We start from the raw sequence: 20,631 nt of genomic DNA on the forward strand, positions 1-20,631 counted from the left end.
GGTAGATCTCTTACCTCTTCTCCATAAAGACAGAAGCAAAGAATTCATTTCAGCTTCGTCTTCTATGGCCTTGTCCTCCCTGAGTGCCCCTTTTGCTGCTTCATGATCTAATTGTCCCCCCCCCCCCCCCCCCCCCCCCCGCAGGCTTTCTTCCTTCCGACGTACCTGAAAAAGAGTTTACTGTGAGATTTTGCCTCTGCGGCAAGTTTCTCATTCATATTCTTTTTTAGAAGCCTTCTTTTTCAATGCTTTGCATCTAACTTGCCATTGTTATGTTGAATCTCATTTTCCTTCATTTGCATCCTTTTTCCATTCTTTGAAGGATGTTCTTTTGGCTCTAATAGCCTCTTTCACTTCAACTTTTAACCATGTTCGCTGTTGTATTCTCTTCTTGCCAACTTTGTAAATATGTGAACTGCATCTGGTCTGAGCTTCCAAGATGGTATTTTTAAACACCGTCCATAGGCCCGATTTAATGTCCAAACCAGTGGGTGTGCTGGTAAATGTTTAACAAACAGGCTCTCTCCCCCGGTCCACCTCTGCACCCCCCCTGTCCACATCTGTGCCCCCCCCCCCAAATTGCAGAGCTGGCTATAGCCGGGAAAGAGCCTGGGGGGGCAATGCATTACTCCAGGAAAAAAATTTTAAAAAAAATTAAATGATCCCAGGTTCCAATCTATTCGTGTTTAATGTGGGGATAAAATGCCATAAATAAGTAAATAAATATAAACTTTTAATGTTGAGCACCTGATTCTCAAAGTGGACATATTCCAAACACTATAATGAAAATAAAAAGATTTTTTTTTCTACCTTTGTTTTTCTGATCATGCTGGCCCAGTATCCAATTCTGCTGCTATCTGTCCTCTTAACTCTGTTTCCAGGGCTTCCTTTCCATTTATTTCTTTACTTTCCGCTTTCTTCATTTCTTGCCCTACATCCGTAAGTAAAAGCTGGGTCCTCCACAGACTTGACTGTCCAGTGGATTCAGCTTCTGCCTATTTTCTTCATCCATGTGCAGTTTTTCTCTTCCTTTTCCATCATCTCATCTCCTTCCTCACTCTTCCCTCCCCTCCATCCATGTCCAGCATTTCTTCTCTCTCCCTTCCCTCTCCTCCACCCATGTCCAGCAACCCTCTCTCCCCCTGCCCTTCCCTCCATCCACCCATGTCCAGCAACTCTCCTCGCCCCCCTGCCCTCCCTGCATCCACCCAGTCCAGCAACCCTCCTCTCCCCTGCCCTCCCCTCCATCCACCCATGTCCAGCAACCCTCCTCCTCCCCTGCCCTCCCCTCCATCCACCCATGTCCAGCAACTCTCCTCTCCCCTGCCCTCCCTCTATCCATCCATATCAGCAATATCTCTTCTCTCCCCTGCCCCCCCTCTATCCATCCATACCCATCGATTTTCTTCTCTCCCCTGGCCCCCCCCTCCAGCCACCCATACTCATCGATTCTCTTTTCCTCCCCTGCCCCCCCCCCTCCAGCCATCCATACCCATCGATTCTCTTCTCTACCCCTGCCCCCCTTCCAGCCACCCCATAGTTACATGTTCATGTCATTATGAATATTCATGTTAGCTATCTTGAAAGCAGGACAAGCTGAAAAAGCAGACAGAGATATAAATATTTGTATAATATTATAATATCCCCTTCCCTTTCTGCCCCTTTGTACATGGCTCTCTGGTCGACCCTGGAATACAAAAAGGGAAAGAACTAGGGGTGGGGTGGGGTCCTAAGAAATCGAAAGACTAAGGGCAAAACACTCCTAACTTCACACCCTGCTCCCGTTTTTAATACCTTGTCCCTTGCGAAAGAGAAAATAAAGTTTATTGTTCTAGTTAGCAATATAAAACAGCTCCGTCCTAACTCAGCAAAACGTGCCTGGCAGCTAAACCTAAATGGAAAGTATGTTGCTGTATCTACTCTGGTTATTTTCTGTTCTCTTGTGGCACAGACTTATCTAACATGAGTAACATAAGCTTTGATTAAAACATTTGCTGTAGGAAAAACAGAATGGACAGCCCAGAGCACCACATCAAAACAGGAGCTGAGGAATAGAAAAGCTGATCGATATTTTCAGAAAACACTTTGCCCATTATGCATCTATAGCACAGCAAAATGAGCTCTAAAATAAGCCCACCACCTCCCCTTGGCCCTAAACTTCTGTAGCTGTAGTAAGTCACAAAATTAAAATATGTTTGTGACTTACCAAGGAAACTGAAACCCACAAATCCTGTTCTAGGATACAGCTGTTTCAAATATAAATCCACTGACAGATATTATTTCACTGCCCCCCCCCCCCCCCCCAAGCAGCACCTCTCTGCCTCTCACCCTCGCACTTCCGTGGCCTCTTGCTCTTTGCCCATCTCCTGCGTTTAATTTTTTTTTAAGCAGTGTTAACATGTCAGCAGGAACAGGCTGCTTCAGCCAATCCCATGGGCCTCCTGCAGCATATTCCGTCCCCTGGGATTAGGCTGAAGCAGCCTATTACCTACTGACGTTTTAACACTGCTTAAAAAAAAAAAAAAATTTAAGCACGGTTTCGCATGAAGCTAAAGAAGAGAGGTTGGGGGGGAGAGAGGAGGAGAAAGCAAGAGAAGTGGTGCCTACGTGTGACGGTGTGAGAAAGATGCCCAAGCCACAGGGGACACCGTCGACACTGCCAGGAGACCAGAGCCCAAATTTTTGGAAGCCAGTTTGTTAAAGTAGCTACTTTAACAACTGGTTCCCAAAATTCTGAAAAAAAATAACCGGCTCTCACGAGCCAGCTCCAGCACACCACTGGTCCTAACCATTGCAGCTGATCCGTTTAGCTTCTTTTTAACCATATTCCTCATTTTATCATAGGTCACTTTTCAAATTAAATGCTGCCAGAGTAGATTTCCTTAGTGACTTCACTCCAGATATCAGCTCAAATTTGATCATGTTATGGTCACTGCTTCCCAGTGAACCAACACCGTTACCTCTCGTACTATGTCCTGCACTCCACCAAGGACTAGATCTAAAATGGCTCCCTCTCCTTTTCGGTTTCTGGACCAGTTTCTCCAAGAAGCAGTCATTTATTACACCTAGGAATTTTATTGCCCTGGCACTCCCTGATATAACATTTATCCAGTCAATATTGAAACCACCCATTGTATACTTTTGCCCAGCGCTGCGTACGCCTTGTAGCGCTATAGAAATGCTAAATAGTAGTAGTGCCCAGTTTGCCAGCTCTCCTAATTTCTGTTAACATTTCTTCATCTGTCCATTCTGTCCTAGCGGACAGAAGTACAGCCCTACAAAAATACTCCTTCCCTTCACACGTGGAATTTTTTAGCCATAATGATGTTATGTTATGCTGTTATCTGTTTCATATAGAGCAGTGCTTCCTAAGTCCGGTCCTGGAGTACCCCTTGCCAGTCAGGTTTCAGGATATCCACAATGAATATGCATGAAAGATTTGCATATAATGGAGGCAGTTAATTCAAATCAAATTCATGCATATTTAATTGTAGATATCCTAGAAACCTGACTGGCAAGGGGTACCCCAGGACTGGAGAAACACTGTTGTAGAATGTTTATTTTGACTCAATTCCCTCTTTAACATATAGCGCAACCCACCCCCCCCCCCCAACTCAAATTTGATCCTCTCTATCATTGTGGTATAATTTATACCCGTTAACACAGTGTCCCATTGAATGTCCTCCTTCCACCAGGTCTCTGAGATGCCTATTATATCTACCTCATGATTTAGTGCTATATACTCTAACTCTCCCATCTTATTTTTTAGGCTTCTAGCATTTGTATACAGGCACTTCAAATTGTGCTTTTTCCTTGCATCTACAAGCTGCTTAAAGTTGACAGGGATTATGTGCATCCTTTAAACACACCAGGCTTTCTTTCACCATTGTTGAAACCTCTCTATTGGGAGTCCCTAAAAGTACTGCTTCAATAGTATCCTTCAAGGATACTCTACACCGAATCATGTGCTCCTGGGCGACTGTCAGCTTCCCCCCATTTTAGTTTAAAAGTTAGCGTCAGCAGCCTGGTTCCATCTCAGTTAGGGTGGAGTCCATCCTTTCGGAACAAGTTCCCTCTTTCCCAGAATGTTGCCCAGTTTCTAACAAATCTAAATCCCTCATCCCTGCACCAGCGTCTCAACCACGCATTGAGACTTCGGAGCTCTGCCTGCCTCTTGGGTCCGGCGTGTGGAACAGGGAGCATTTCTAAAAATGCTTCCCTGGAGGTATCTGGAATCAGCTTTCTACTTAAGAGCCTTAACTTGGCTTGAAGAACCACCCTCCCATATTTTCCTATGTCATTGGTGCCCACATTTACCAAGAGAGCCGGCAACTCCCCAGCACTATCTAAAATCCTATCTAGGTGACGCATGAGGTCTGCCACCTTCACACCACGCAGGCAAGTGACCAGGCGATCCTCATGTCCACCAGCCATCCAGCTATCTACATGCCTAATAATCGAATCACCAACTACAACAGCTGTCTTAACCCTTACCGCCTTGGAAGAATTCTTGGAGACATATCCGCATATCCTGGTGTGCAGGTCCTGGCTACAGGAGTACTTCCTATTTCACCAGGGTGATGCTCTCCTTTTAGGAGACCTTCCTCCTCCAAGGCAGCACAGAGGTTGCCAGACTGGAGGTGGGACTTCTCTACAACATCCCTGTAGGTCTTCTCTATCTACCTCTCTGTCTCCCTCAGCTCCTCCAAGTCTCCAAGAGAATGGACTTGTTCTCCGAGAGCTAGAAGCTCCTCGCATCGGGGGAGGGGGGACAGCAAGTTGTGTGTCTCCTGCAATCAACATGGAATGGGGGTGGGGGGGACAGAGGTTTTTACTCCAGCCAAAAGCTGTCCTTACAGACAAGAAAGCAGAACCTTGTAGCACTCATAGCAGCAGCATACTTGTAGCAGTAGGCAAATTATCAAGTACAAAACCACATTCATACATGTAGCAGTAGGGAAATGACCAAGTACAAAACCACAGTCACGGTTCAGATGTAACAATCAATTTGCTGTTTTGTATTTCTGTGCAAGGTTAGGCAGTCTGAATTTACATTATAAAGTTTATGTAGGTAGCATATGTAGAACATAGTTCAAATTCATGTGTTCTGTGTTAGTTACCACAGTAGCAGTTGCCAATCACACTGTCATGTTGGCACAGTTCAAAGGTAAATAAAAAGCGATACTTACAGAACAAGAAGAAAGAGTTTTACTGCACACTGAAAGTCTTTGTCAGACAAGTATTTTGTCAGGGCCAAGATCTGCCTAAGGAGAAAAGTATGTTATTAGCAATTTTTAAATCGATATTTGAAAAAGAAAACAAGAGAAAAAGTTTAGCCCAGATGTGCTAGACTGAACTGAATGCCAAAAATCATTTTGATTTGTTGAACAGGAGCTGTAAGTTGTATTCAAAATTTTTTTTAAGTATCAAAAACGAACCATCCAAGTAATCTGCAGGTTCCCTTATGGTAATCAAGTCATTGCATGGTTACCCATGCCCTTTCGTTTAGTGTTTTATTCACATCAGGCCAGTTCCAGTAAACAAACAGCTAACAGAAGTTTCTAAAAGAAAAAAAATTATTGTATACAGACAGTACCAGTCATTTTAATGTTTTATCTAAATCCACTAACAGTAAAAGAACTGAGGAAAAAAAGAAAAGTATTAAGTCCAATTGCAGAATTCTGGCAAGATTTAATATTAAATTCCTATCCAATATTGTAGCCCAGAAAGGATTCATCCCTCGTGCCTTAATACAAGCTTCAAATATCACTATTTTTCTGTATAACTCCTCTCATACGCGGAAAGGCTAAAGAAGTTAGGGCTCGTCAGCTTGGAAAAGAGATGGTCGGGGGGGGGGGGGGGGCGGGATATGATAGAGGTCTACAAAATCCCAAATGGTGTAGAATGGATAAAAGTGAATCGATTTTTTACTCTTTCAAAAAGTACAAAGACTAGAGGACACTAGAGGAAATTACATGGTAATACTTTTAAAACAACTAGAAATTTTTTTACTCCATGAATAGTTAAGCTCTGGAGCTTGTTTCCAGAGGGTGTGGTTAAGCATATCTGGGTTTAAAAAAGGTTTGGACAAGTTCCTGGAGGAAAAGTCCATAGTCTGCTATTGAGTTAGACATGGGGAAAGCCACTGCTTGTCCTGGGATCAGTAGCATAGAATCTTCCTACTTTTTGGAATTCTGCCAAGTAATTGTGATCTGGATTGGCCACTGTTGGAAAGAGGATACCCACTAACCACTAACCCATTTGGAGTACTGTGTTCAGTTTTGGAGGCCTTATCTTGCTAAGGATGTAAAAAGACTGAAGCAGTTCAGAGAAAAGCGATGAAAATGGTAGGGGGTTTAGGCAGCAAGACGTACATGGAGAGACTGGCTGACCTAAACCAGGGGCGTAGCTACGTGGGGCCACCGGGACATGGGCTCCCGTAGGATTTGGCCCTGGCCCCCCCCCTCCGCCAACCCCTTTGACCCCCTCCCCCCATTGATCCCCCTCCCACTGTCGCCTCCCTCTTCTCCTGCGCGGCCGTGTTGCTGATCTGCAACGGCAGGCTTCTGTTTCTGTGAGTACCCGACGGCGGTCGCAGGAAGACGGGTTCAAAAGGGGCGGCGAGGAGAAGAGGGGGTCAAAAGGGTTGGCGCTGGGGGGGGGGTCAAAGGTGGGTGGCGGCGGCAGGGAGGTCAAAAATGGTGTGGGGGTATAAAAATGGCGGGGGGGGGGGGTCAGCGACGCCGGGGGGGGGGCTAAAATGTGCCCCCTCACCTCGAGCTGTGGACCCCCCTCCCACCAAAGTCTGGCTACGCCCGACCTAAACATGTACACACTGGAGGAAAGGAGAAATGGGTGATATGATAGACGTTCAAATATTTGAAAGGTATTAATTTGCAAACAAACCTTTTCCAGAGATGGGAAGGTGGTAGAACTAGAGGGCATGAATGAAATTGAAAGGGACAACTCAGGAATAATGTCAGAAAGTAGTTTTACACTAAGAGGGTGGAAGATACCTGGAATGCCCTCCTGTAGGAGGTGGTGGAGATGAAAACGGTAAAGGAATTCAAAAATACGGAGGGCAAACACAAAGGGATCCTGTTTAGAAGGATCGGATCCAAGGAAACGTAGGGGTGATTAGGTAGGGAAAACTGGTTCTGGGCTGACTTCTACGGTCTGTGAGTAGATTTGGATGGGTCACACTGGAGCTTTTCGGGGTGCTTTGACAACTTCAGAAATTTTAGAACAAGGCCAGTGCTGGGCAGACTTCTACGTTCTATACCCTAAAAATGGCAAGGATAAATCAAGAACAGGTGTACATATGATGTAACACTTCATACCATATGTAATGAGTTTATATTGTTGGGCAGACTTGATGGACAGTACAGATCTTTATTTGCCACCATCTACTATGTTACTACGATATTGGGCTAGATGTACAACTGGTCTGACCCAGTATGGCTCTTATATTCGTATGAGCTCCTTGGGAAAGGTAATAAAGGCATCAATATTTATATAAGCACATGCATACAAACCAAATCTAAACAGCATGGTTGTGTCCAATGTCAAGCCATTTACAGCCAGGTAGACAGATTAGGATCTTTAAAGTTTCAAGTGTCACATTTATTTAATTTACTACCCATTAGCAAACTGTATGCCTTGTAGCGCTATAGAAATGTTAAATAGTAGTAGTAGTAGTTTTACATAAATCAATTATAAAATAAATGGGGAAAAAAAAAAAGAGAAAAACCAGGTACATAGCATCAAATAGAAGAAACTAAAGATGATACTCTTGTCTGTCACCTCTGATCCTGGTCTACACCAGAAACAGACTGCAAAAACACTGCATACATACCCAACTTAACACAAGGCGCTCCTTCGGCTGGTTTTTACATTTCATTAGAAAATATTTCTTCCGTAACCTCCAACCTATTAAAACAAAAATCCAGCTATAAGATTTGCAATTATATAGGGGATGTATACTGAACAGCAATTATGCTGAAATGACATTTAAACTAAAGGACAGGTCAATTTAACAGGATCACAGAATCATAATGCAAAAGACCCACCCTATCCTAGCATTCAGGAGGTGGACAGGAGGTATTTGTTTCACAATCTAGCAAAAGTACCCTGCAAAGTTTCCACAGCAGTAACAAGCTTTACATTTCTCGTAAAGAAAACACCACTTGAATTTGAATTTTAAATTTAATTATTTGCCTAAGAGGACTTACAATCCAAGTTGTACATGAAGCAGTAGACGATGAAGTGACTTTCCCATGGACACAAAGAGCATCAGTTGAAGAAACAGGACTTGAACTATGGCTTCACTGGTTCTCACTGCACTGCTCTAACCACAAGACTACTTAACTGCTAATACAGCAGCACTGCCTCATATTAAAGAGAACTCTCACGTATCCAAAAAAAAATAGCAGACCAAAATAAATTGGCAAACTCCTGACACAACCAAAAACAGAAGAACAGCAACCCTTGTAGCCATGCAAACAAACAGTCACAAGGGCAACAGAAAAATGGGGGAGAGCAGATGATGTAAAAACTTGCCTTTATTGAACATCCAGGACTCGACACGAGCCATGTTTCGGCCCACAGGGCCTCTTCAGGAGTCACTTAAATTGGATGTATATTGATGAACTAGAAAAGTGCTGGTATATTCAATGTATGAATCAAAACGCTACATGCATCAACCTTTTCTCACATGAGCATGCAGTATTGGAATACACTGCCACACAACTTAAGAACAATCAACGAGCAAGCTTCCTTCCGCAGATCACTGAAGACCCATCTTTTCGAAAAGATTTACGGAAAAAACCAAAAAACATAAAGTCCACACATACTATTCACGAATGCATCACACATTCACCTCGGAACTCTCATTCCCGTAAAATCACATCATTCATAACTTCAATCACAGAAAGATATATATCATATGTCTTTATGCCTTCTTATCGCCCTCTAAGCTCCCATTGTCTCCTCCCAATGTTCAATGTTTGTGCTCCATTGTTACACTCCCAAGGACACTCCAATTGTTTCGCATAATTATACAAATGTAATCCATAACCAATCTGTAACAATTGTATTTCCAAGATTTAACTCATATTGTAAGCCACACTGAACCCGCAAAAAAGGTGGGAAAATGTGGGATACAAATACAATAAATAAAATTAATAAATAGTCCTTATAAACTGTCTATGAAAGCACCTCCAAAATCGCTTGGACTGAGGTGAGTACAAACTCCTTTCCTGTCAACACACACATAAGTCTAACCTCAATGAAAACTTAACAGGTAGAAGGAAATCTGTGTACAGAATTTTGATGGCACTGCCACCCCCAAACCCCCCCCCCCCCCCCCACTCTTCTACCTTTAAGTCATTGCCTTTAGAAATTATTCCTTCTCTCCTCCCTTGCCAAACTGTGACATTTAAAAGTACAGCAGCATGTCTTACCAATATCTTTTAGTGGTTCAATCACCTCCCCATTTTGGCTCAGACCGAAAGAACATTGAAACTTGTTGTAAGGCAATTTCTGGAAAGAGATTTTAAAAAATTGACCTGAATTAGTAAATTTCCCTGTGGCTCTCTCTCTCTTCACCATACCTCATCCGTTACAACATTCACATGGGGGAACAACGCAACAGAAGATTAAGTGTCAACATTTGAGACACCAAAGATCACTGGTTGGAAAAGGTAGCTTGAAAAAAATCAAATACATTAAATGTGACTTAAGCTTGAACTATGTTCTGGAGTTGATTTTCAGCTTCCTCTATTCTTAGGTTATGGCGTAAAGACAGTGACAGCAAACCTTTAAAAGACCAAATGTCGTCTGTGGCCAAAACATCTGACATTAACAGGTTGATGGGACTCCATTCATAGCCTATAAGGAGTTTTGCCATAGGCAACCCCTTACTATATTAGAATGCTGGCTAAAAACTAAATGTATAATGCATATCTCACAACAGGATGGCCATATTACAATCTTTTCCAAAAATGACTTTCCTGCAGATGTGAACTGAGATGAGGTATTGAATAGTTTTATTTGAACACCGAGAGAAGCTGCACACACTCACATAGAAATTCTAATGCATGCACATCTTCGGGAAAGGAAACAGGGAACTCTATCCTGCCAAGGAATTATCAATGCCTACGATCCCTTGTGCTTATTCAAGGAATCCTGGATAATCCACCAAGCAGAATTTTAAAATTGGGGGTAGGGGGGTGGAAGGCTCCCTACATTCCAGACAGCATGATGATGAGGGCATTAAAGTATGATACGTGCACCATCAACAAACGCTCTATTAAGTGCAGCCTAGCTTGCCAAGTCAAAGATCTTGCTTATTTTTAGGAATATTAGCCAACTCTGCTCAAGAAACTGTAGTCTCCTCCAAGGCTGGGTGGGAAACCAGAAGAGACAGACTGTTAATATTAGGCTGGGTATAGGGATCATGGGGACTAAGAAGTAAAGCATGGATTAGGAGGAACTAAGTGACTGGGTGAAAAGAAGGAGTAGGGCTGTGAAAATAAGTGCAGAAAGATGGTGAGGGAACACAATCTGAAGGACTTAGAGGGGCTAGGAGGCAGATGAAAGAGACACTGGAGACAGTGAGACAAAGGAAAAGGGAGGGTAGATATTTAAAGAAGACAAGAGATAGAAATGGGAAAGGTAAAAAAGAGAGAATGAGAGCCAAGATAGGAAGAAAGATATAACAAAGGGACTGGAGGTGGAGAGGAATTAACAAGTAGAGGAAGGTAGATGAGGCTAGGGATGGGGATGAACACAAGTGGTGGAAACTGGGGACTAAAAAGTATGTGAAAGACAGGGTGAGTAGGAGGCTGGCAAGGAATGAAAGAGAGGTAGAGGAACAGGAGGACTAGGGAGGGAAGAGTAGGAAATGGAAAACACGTAAGTAGCTGCAAGGTGAAAAGAGGAAGACTAGGAAAAATCAAATCTATCTACAGGAAAAAAAAAAACAAAGGCAGATCAGGAACATGGAAACAAGATGAAAAAGAAGGATCAATGTCAGAGATCAATAGAGGAAGAAGACAGAAAGGGTGAAGAAACAGAAAATGGGAAATAGAAATGAGATCCTGGAGAAGGATTTGAAAGAAACCAACAAGAGGAGTGGTAAAGAAAATCCAAGACCAGCCTAACAGGATACATATTTATTTATTTATTTATTGTTCACTTATATCCCACATTTCCCACTCATGCAGGCACAATGTGGCTTACAAACATTAAATAAAATACAGAATAGGAAAACTTAGAAGAGTATACAAGGAGTATGCAGGGGGAGAAGCATCTAACAGGGTGAACTAGCAGGGTAGGAGCCAGGGAGGGTGCATCAAGCAGCGGTATAAAGTGAGGAGTAGGTCTTGGCAAAGAAGTAAGTCTTCAACAACAAATGATCAGACAACAAATATATTACAAAAAAAATAGTATTTTCCATTTTTTTAGAGAATGATGTCTGTCAACTTTTAAGTCCAAAAACTGAGTAAAGCAATGGCATTTAAGCTATAATACTAGCTTTCCACTGATGTGGGGCCAATCTCACAGTATGAACCCCAATATCTGCAAGTTCATGCCATGAGACTAGTCCCAAGATGGAAGCACAAAAGCAAATGTTGGTTCAGAGTATCACTACCCCTTGAGCTGGCCCTGATCTATCTAGTGAAGCACACCACTATTAAGCGCCCTCAGTCTTATAAGCTTCACAAAAAAAAATGTACAAGAGTGAAGCTGCTCAGCAAATTTGTTTACACATCAGCAATCACAACTGTATGGGTCATAAGAGATCTAGTCATTCAAAATTTAACTCATTCAAGTTAAATGTTTTGGATTACTTGATAGTCAGTGCTCAAAATGACATTCTATGTTTCCATACCTGTTTTGTTCTTTTTCAAGACACGAAAATCTGAGTAGGAACTACTTCAAGAAAGATATGTAGACAGAAAGAAAGAGAGAAACACTTTGGACAAAGAATACCAAAAGGTAGAATGATTTCTCTGAGCTGACACGAGCACTAAAAGAGTGATACACCCATCAGAGCACTCAAAACTCGCTCCAGTTATTAGCAAGATACATGCATTGAAAGTCTCCAATCAAAATGGTTCTGCAAAGGGAAACTCAGTATCTCACTCAAATCTACTTCCTAAAGTCATCAGACAGACAAGCTGGTTAGGTCTCTATCACCTGAAAATGAAAACTTTTCTAAAAAATACATAAATAACTTTGTAAGTTCTGTTCTTTATTTATTCTCAATTAAAATGCAGATTACCTGTTTGAACAATGTTGTATTGTATCAGATTTAATTATATTTAGGTACAAAAAATAGTTTAATAGTACAATATGGTATTTACTTACCAGTATAGTTTGCAGAATAATTACTTGGGTCTAAGAATTTCTTAACAAGTTCACAATTAGACAGGAGATGATGCGTTGTGATTACATTCAGAAAGTTCTGGAGTCCTCTCTGCCTTTCAGCTATAAATTCACGGTCCATGTTTCCAATCAGTTTCTTGGGCGGAAGAGGTAGGCTTAAACCAGAGATCTAAAATCAATCCAAAAGATTGTATGGACACTGTTTAAAAAAACATCCTTTCTCCATGTATGTTAATACAATAGTACATCTATTTGCCTGCAAAAGACGTTTTCTATGCACAGCAATAATAAGACACATAAGTGGATGGCATCATTGAATGGTGCCTGGTTGAACAGGTCTTCCAGAGCTTAGAACCATGCACAGTAGTCTCCTCAAGTCCTCTCAGTTCTACAGTTCAATATGTAATGTAATTCTCAGAGGTGTGGTGGGGGAGAAGGATTATGCACCTGATTTAGGATGAAATTGTATATAATTTTCACATACAATTAAGGTCTGAGGTAACTGCTATTAGAAAGAATACTTTTCAGGTGATACACTTAGAGTAAAGGATTCTATGTGCTGAAACTGAAATTTCATGAGAAATTTAAAGCTGACATTGAGGTCCCATGGCACAGTGGTTTTTGAACTGGAGGTTTGACACAAACATCCTTCATGAATCAGAAAACAGTTGGACACTGTAAAGCCAGGGCTGTCTGTAGGGACATAAACTGGTAGTGCATGAGATGTAAGTCTGAAGAACATCTACAGTCCTTGGTGATACATATGGTATAGGTAGTGTTGTATTTGTTTAGTGTCCTCAAAGTACAGAGCTGCCGACTAAGTGTATTCTATAAATCGGCACCAATGAAAACTTGGTGTAAATCCCTGCACGCAGATTTAGGTGCACTAGGTCATATTCAATAACTAGGCACTTAAATTTTGGAACGCCCATGAAACACTCAGTTCTCCACCCATAATCACACCCCTTTTTCCCTGCACACATTAGAAGTTCGGCACACACATATTTACAGAATATGCTTAGTGAGTTGAGTGCCTAAATTCTAATCAGTGCCAATTAACACTCATTATTGCTTGTTAAGTGCTGATATCAGTGCTCATTAGCTTGTTAAACCAATTAAGTTACGCACATTGTTATAGAATCCGCGCTAATTTTGGCACCTAAATCTAAGCACACTATATAGAATGCAGGGCTAATGTATCTCTGGTAGAAGATTTTCTTGCTGCCATCAATACGTGTTGAATAGGTGGTGGCAGATCCACTAAACACTGCTCAATTTCTATGTCACCAAGGCTTGTGATTTGAGAGTAGGAAGCAGAAGGAAACCCCAGCTCGATGTTACCAAAGATAGAAAGTTTGAAGACTGCATGGAGGAAGCACAGAGTCTTTTGATAAGAGGAAACCAATTCTGATGAGGCCAGTATTGTGATATAAAAATCATCGTGCCAGGCCTTTCTTGACATTTGTAGACTGGAGATGGACACACTGAACAGAAGAGCCACACTGAGCCTGCAAATAGGTGGGAAAATGTGGGATACAAATGCAATAAATAAATAAAGAGGAGTAGCTTTGCATTTTTGCTGTTGGCAAACAGGTCAATCTGAGGTCCTATATAGTCTGATTAATGGGGCTTAAGAACTCTACTGAGCTTGTCTCCTATGTGGTTCAGAATGTAAGTGGCTTAAATTGCATGTGGGGGAAACCAAAAAGTTCCAAATTCATACTGTTTCCTGGCATACTTACAAGGCCTCCACATCTTATTTGCTGAGATTAAAACATGGTACTTGATTATGTGTCTAAATTAATGCTGGCTGATCTTGAAGAAGATGAGAACAATCTTGGAGGGAGTAAATTTTAACCAGGCTTCCTGCATGAGTCAAAAACTTAGGTAGGTTCTTCACCCAATGCTGGAAGCTTCTGTTGAGGCAGGATATTCCATGATATAAAAGGGACACCTTTGTTCAGGATGAATTCAGCCAGCCACCTGCATAACACAACTTAAATGAAGGCTATGAACAAAATATGATTCCACTAAAATTCGAGGTTTCATTGTGGCCTTGAATTTTGAAGTAAGTAAAAGGCACAGTATGGACTGCAGAGGCAGGTAGGTTTGGCTGCAATTATTAGGGAACAAAATGTGCAAACTTCAGAATTCAATCTTACGGCAGAAAAGATTGTACTTTATCTGTGCCAAGAAAAAAGCACCTATGAATGAGATCTTGCTAATGTTTTGGAGGAGAGGAATTGTTATATTCCTGAGAGAGGAGATCTCTTGAGGAAGCTCTAATCAGCCAGTTGCTGATAAATGGCTCCTTTGTGTAAGTCAGCTGTTATAACTACTAAGCGCTTGTGAGAACCATGGGAGTTGTGTGTGTGTGGCCATCTGTGAGATCAGTGAACGCAGCCAGACCTCTTTGGTTACAGAGGGGAGAATGGAGGGGAAAAGTGTACATTTTGAATGTTTCTTTACATACATAGAAGCATGTTGAGGTCTTAGAGATCCAAGATAGACCATTCATCCCCATTTTCGTGGGATGAGAAAATAACTGGAACAGAACCCCTCATCCTTTTCTGTGCTGGAATATTCTATTCTCATAACACGTACTACCATGCATTTCTCAACAGTGAGCTAAACCAATTCAACATCCAAAGAAGAGACTTGCTTTCCTAATTTCCAATTGTTTGTTACAAATAAGTAAATAGGTAACTTGTTCATAGTTGAAAGAAGAGTGATACACTGATTCTAGTCTTTTGTGGCTGCATGTTGAATTACTGAAGGAATAGATGCTGAATGCCTAAAAAGATAAATGCAGAATTAACTAATATAAGGAAGATGTGTACCCCAGGGTGGATGGGGAGATAGAGGCTGTGTAATGCTTGCTTTCTAAGCCCAAATAGAGATTTTTGCACTAGAAGGAAGGGTCTATGGAAATGACTGATAGGGTCAATGTTGCATCTTGGGCTGAGATGGGAAGGCCAGATAGGTCTCAGGGAAGCTGGAGGGAATGGGTCACATACAACATTAAATCTATAAAAATAGAAGTTGTATACTCTAGCAAGGGTCTTTCTGGCACTAAGTGACAAAACCCTGAGACAGTAACCAGACTGAAGCTGAACATATTTTGCCACTCTTGAACAAAAACTGCACCCGACCTCCTCCAGGTAAGGCAGGATTAATATTTTGTAAGGGTGTTTGGAGAGAGCACTCAAAAAGAAAAGGGATGTTTTGGTTGAGCAGCTGCAGCCAACTTTGGTTGCCCTCTTTCCTTAGTGAGCTTGAAAAGACCAATGGTCCTTCAAGTCCAGTATCCAACAGTGGACAATCTAGGTCACAAATACCTGGTAGAATCCCAAAAAATAGCAAGATTCCATGCTACCGACCCCAGGGATAAGTAATGGGCTTTCCTTAAGTTCACCTTAATAAGGTTTTACGGACTTTTCCTCCAGAATATGCCCAAACCTTTTTAAAACCCAGCTACTTTAACTACTTTTACCACATCATCTGGCAACAAATTCTAGAGCTTAATTATGTATAGGGTAGAAAAAAATATTCTCTCCTCTTTGTATTAAATGTACTATTTAGTACCTTTACAGTATGGCATGTCCCCTAGTCTTTGTACTTTTCAATGCCTCTATGAACTTAGGGGCCCTTTTACTAAGGTGCGTACAATGTGCATCAAATTAGAACTACCACCAAGCTACCGCATCCCTGGGCGGCAATTCTAATTTTGACGCGTGTCCAAAATGTGCGGCAGAAAATAATTTCTATTTTCTACGGCATGGCACTAACCGGGCAGTAATTGCCAGCGTACGCGTGCTGACAATTACCGCCCGGTTAACGCGTGAGACTTTACCGCTAAGTCAATGGGTGGTGGTAAGAGGTAATGTCTCGGGCTCAAAATGGACGTGCGCTGATTTTTATTTTGCCGCACATCCATTTTCGCCCCCCCCCCCCCCAAAAAAAAGGCTTTTGCAGGTGCACTGAAACGCTTTTGCAGGTGCACTGCGTGCGTCCAATGCACGCGCCTACACCACCGCAGGCCATTTGTCAGCATGCCTTAGTAAAAGGGCTCCTTGGAGTTCAAACACATCTGACCTATGTAAGGAACATCTCTGTACATGTGCTGAACAAACCTCAAGTAGGAAATATCCACATTATGACAGAATTGCAAACGCTTGGTCATGGTGGATGCCCTGGGATATTGTCTGGTTTTGAATAAAGTTTTGTCTTTATAAAGCTTCCACCATGTCATTTCACTGACAGTTGCCTGCTGACGTCAATATGACATTCAGTTTTACATTTTTTTTAACACTGTTTTAGCAGCCTTTTTCAGATGCCACCTTTTTGAAAGTGTTGTTGATCAAGTTGTAGGTTGCTGTATACATTTTTTCTAATTTGTTTAAATTAGGTTGTATCACGGGCACTTTTTAATATGTGTTTATTTTTTAGCATCATCTTGGGCAAGCTATGGGAACTTGCTGATCCCTGAAAGAGACAGCAAAATCCGGTGCAATGTTGGATTGGGAAGCAGCTTCTGTTTGCACAGCGCAATTACACTGAATCGGAGCATCAGAAAGATAAGTGGCTGTTTTCCAGGATAACATAATTGTATTGGGACACTGGTGCGAAAACATTGCCACACAAAGTTTTGGACACAGATTAACAGGGCAGATGCCGTCTATTTTAGACTATGAATATAGTTCAGAACATGTCATTTCATGTGCTTATGAAGATATTATTAGTTTTTCTAGTACCTAGGGACCTTTGTAGAAGGAAAATTTATGAGTTGACATTTTGAAATGTTTATCTGAAGCACATTACATATGAGCATGTTGGGTTACATAGTGGAGACGCATGTGTGATCCTATTGCTCAATAATTCTGCAGACTGAGGATCTCCTTCTTATGATTTTGCAGCAAGCATTTTTGTTATTTACATGAATATTCATATTAAGGCTGCCATGTCATACCAAAAAATGAACCAGTCCAGCTTTTACTGTGGGCTTCAATAGTTATTTATAGACAGATAATGGACTATTAGCTATTATTTTGCAGCTAAGACACACAGGTGCATCTAATTAGGATCACAGTAAAAGCTGGAAAGTTTCATAGTAACATACATAGAGGGGCATAATCGAACAGCGCCGGCCATCTCTGTGGCCAGCTCCGCAAATTGGCGGAGCCAGCCATCTTTTTCTTCGCTAATACGGTTGGGCCCAGCTAAATGTCAGAGATGGCCGGGTTTGAGATGGCCAGCATCGATTTTCGGTGATAATGGAAACTAATGCCAGGGACTGGCTAAATCCAAGGCATTTGCTCGTGGGAGGAGCCAGCATTTGTAGTGCACTGGTCCCCCTAACATGCCAGGACACCAACCGGGCACCCTAGGGGGCACTTCTAAAAAAAAAAAAAAATAGCTCCCAGGTACATAGCTCCCTTACCTTGTGTGCTGAGCCCCCCAAATCCCCCCCAAAACCCACTACCCACAACTGTACACCACTACCATAGCCCTTAGGGATGAAGGGGGGCACCTACAAGTGAGTACAGTGGGTTTTGGGGGGGTTGGAGGGCTCTCATTTACCACCACAAGTGTAACAGGTAGGGGGGGATGGGCCTGGGTTCACCTGCCTGAAGTGCACAGCACCCACTAAAAACTGCTCCAGGGACTTGCATACTGCTGTCAGGGAGCTGGGTATGACATTTCAGCCTGGCATAGAGGCTGGCAAAAAAGTTTTGGGTTTTTTTTTTTAGGTGGGAGGGGGTTGGTGATCACTGGGGGCGTAAGGGGAGGTGATCCCCGATTCCCTCAGGTGGTCATTTGGTCAGTTGGGGCTCCTTTTTGAAGTTTGGTCGTGAAAAAAAAAGGGACCAAGTAAAGCCGGCGAAATGCTCGTCATGCCTGACTTTTTCTTTTTTTCCATTATCGGGTGAAGCTGGCCATCTCGTGTGCACGCCCCCGTCCCGCCCCCTCCTGCCTTCACTACCCTACCGACACGCCCGCTTGAAGTTTTGCCGGCTCCGCGACGGAAAGCAGCTGAACCCAGCTAAAATCGGCTTTCGATTATACCAATTTGGCCGATTTCAGGAGATCGCCGGCCATCTCTCAATTTGTGTCGGAAGATGGCCGGGGATCTCTTTCGAAAATGAGCTGGATAGTAACATAGTAGATGACGACAGAAAAAGACCTGCACGGTCCAGCCAGTCTGCCCAACAAGATAAACTCATATGTGCTACTTTTTTTTTTCAATCTGCTATGTAGTGAGAGTCTTAAAACAATAGCAGACAAGAAAAGCTAAAACCAAAGTCCAAATGGAGTTAAAGAAAAGTTATTTTTTAACTAGAGGAAATCTTTTCTCTGCTCTTCAATAACATTGAGCACTAAAACAGAATAACCACATTCACAAAACTAATCCAGTGTCAACTCTGTGCCCAATGTAGATCGAAATCATAAACGAAGACTGAACACATTAAAACAATACCCAAACCATTCTACTTTTGAAAACAAACACCCTGCTTCACAGCTGAGTAGCTCATAGGAAAAAAAACAATTTGAAAAAAAATTCATCATGTAAGATTAGAACAATCTGGAAACGCTACAGGTGCACTTTCATGGTCACAGCCCTGAACTAGCAGCAGGAAGATATGCACAAGACTCTCCCTTTATATCACTGCATGACCGTCAGCAAGTCAGTCCTGTCTGCATTTACACTCCATATCCCCTCTAGAAATTTACATGTAGTCCAAATGGCAGCAGTGTACTGCCAAACCAATCCACCCCAGAAGTGTTAGAACACAAGTTTATGCTGTTTCCAAAGTTGTACAGTGCAACTCCATAAAGACTACATGAAAGACAGAAGAGGAATCCAATTAATAAATCTGATGGTCATTAAAACAATCAAACCCAGTGCAGGCGATGATTAGTAGTCTTATTCCATTTTCACATCTCTGGAATGAAGGGAAATTAAGAGTACCAGAGCCTAACAATATGAAGTCAGTATTATCCCAACAGAAAAGTGTAATCTATCTGAGATGCTTTACTAAAACTACACCTCTATACTGCCTGAACATGTTCTTAAACTCAAAATACAGAAATAATCTCCAAAATCTTATTCATTATACTGGTCAAAAACCACAGTATGAGACAGAAATGTCAGACTTGAAAATTATTTAATTGCAAAAGGCCATGTAGAACATTTCGAGTAATGTGGAAAGGTGTTACGTGTAACACAGCACATATTGAAGTTTTGATCTTCAACAGTAAAACATGCAATATGATTCAGAACATAAGGAATTGTTTGAAATCTGTACTGATAAAATTAAGGCAGCTCAGTCTTCCTCACCACTTGAAAAAAATATATATATATAAACATAGTACTAAAATTACTCACTAACATGTGATAGAAGTAAATTAGACCAGAATAATCTCCCAAATAGTCATATGATAAACTGCATTAGAAGAGTCTGAAAGACAAAGAACATAATGTAATACTCAGTCACAACACTGAGTTGAAACATACATAACAGCTTATCTCCTACCATCCTGTAACCAGGAAAGTTTACTTCAGTTCAGTTATAGCATTGTCAATAACCAAAAGAAGACCAGTGACTACCCGGTAAAATAATCACGACACTACCATACTATAACAACACACAATGGGAACTGTTCAAGAGTAAAGTTTCCCCACCATCCTTCTAACTAGTGCAAATATAAATAAAGAAATATGTATGTTTGCCTTCCACAATCAACTATTTACAAAGGAAAAGGCGTCTCCGACAGCTCTGTTCAAGGAAGCAGCTTTAAGGCTGTGATATTTCAGCATGGTAAAATGGGAATCCAAAGCTTCTGATCTTTCACAAATATAGGAAGAGATGTCGCTCATGTTGACATGTCTCCACAGAGAAGACCTGGCTGAATAATGAACCAGGTTCCGCATTAGGAGTTACGGACCTAGAAAGGAATCTGGGAATCATTGTTGATAAGACGTTAAAAACGTCTGCCCAGTGTGCTGCCGCGGCTAAGAAAGCTCACAGAATGTCGAGTATTATTAGGAAACGGATGAAAAACAAACACGGGGATGTTATAATGCCGTTGTATCGTTCCATGGTGCGACTGCACCTCAAGTATTGTGTCCAATTCTGGTCGCCGCATCTCAAAAAAGATATAAAGGAATTAGAAAAGGTGCAGAGAAGGGCGACGAAAATGATAAAGGGAATGGAACGACTTCCCTATGAGGAAAGGTTG

General features: G+C 41.8%; 1 protein-coding gene across 1 annotated transcript in view; it reads right to left on the bottom strand.

Moving 5' to 3' along the window:
* Positions 1-20,631, bottom strand: part of PXK (PX domain containing serine/threonine kinase like) — a 94,116-nt gene that overhangs the window by 56,347 nt on the left and 17,138 nt on the right. The window contains 6 exon segments of the mRNA XM_030205361.1: positions 5,195-5,245; positions 5,247-5,264; positions 7,856-7,929; positions 9,462-9,489; positions 9,491-9,540; positions 12,373-12,559. Of these exon segments, the coding sequence (XP_030061221.1) occupies positions 5,195-5,245; positions 5,247-5,264; positions 7,856-7,929; positions 9,462-9,489; positions 9,491-9,540; positions 12,373-12,559 (408 nt within the window).

Source organism: Microcaecilia unicolor, chromosome 6, assembly GCF_901765095.1.
Source record: "Microcaecilia unicolor chromosome 6, aMicUni1.1, whole genome shotgun sequence".
Taxonomy (NCBI): domain Eukaryota; kingdom Metazoa; phylum Chordata; class Amphibia; order Gymnophiona; family Siphonopidae; genus Microcaecilia; species Microcaecilia unicolor.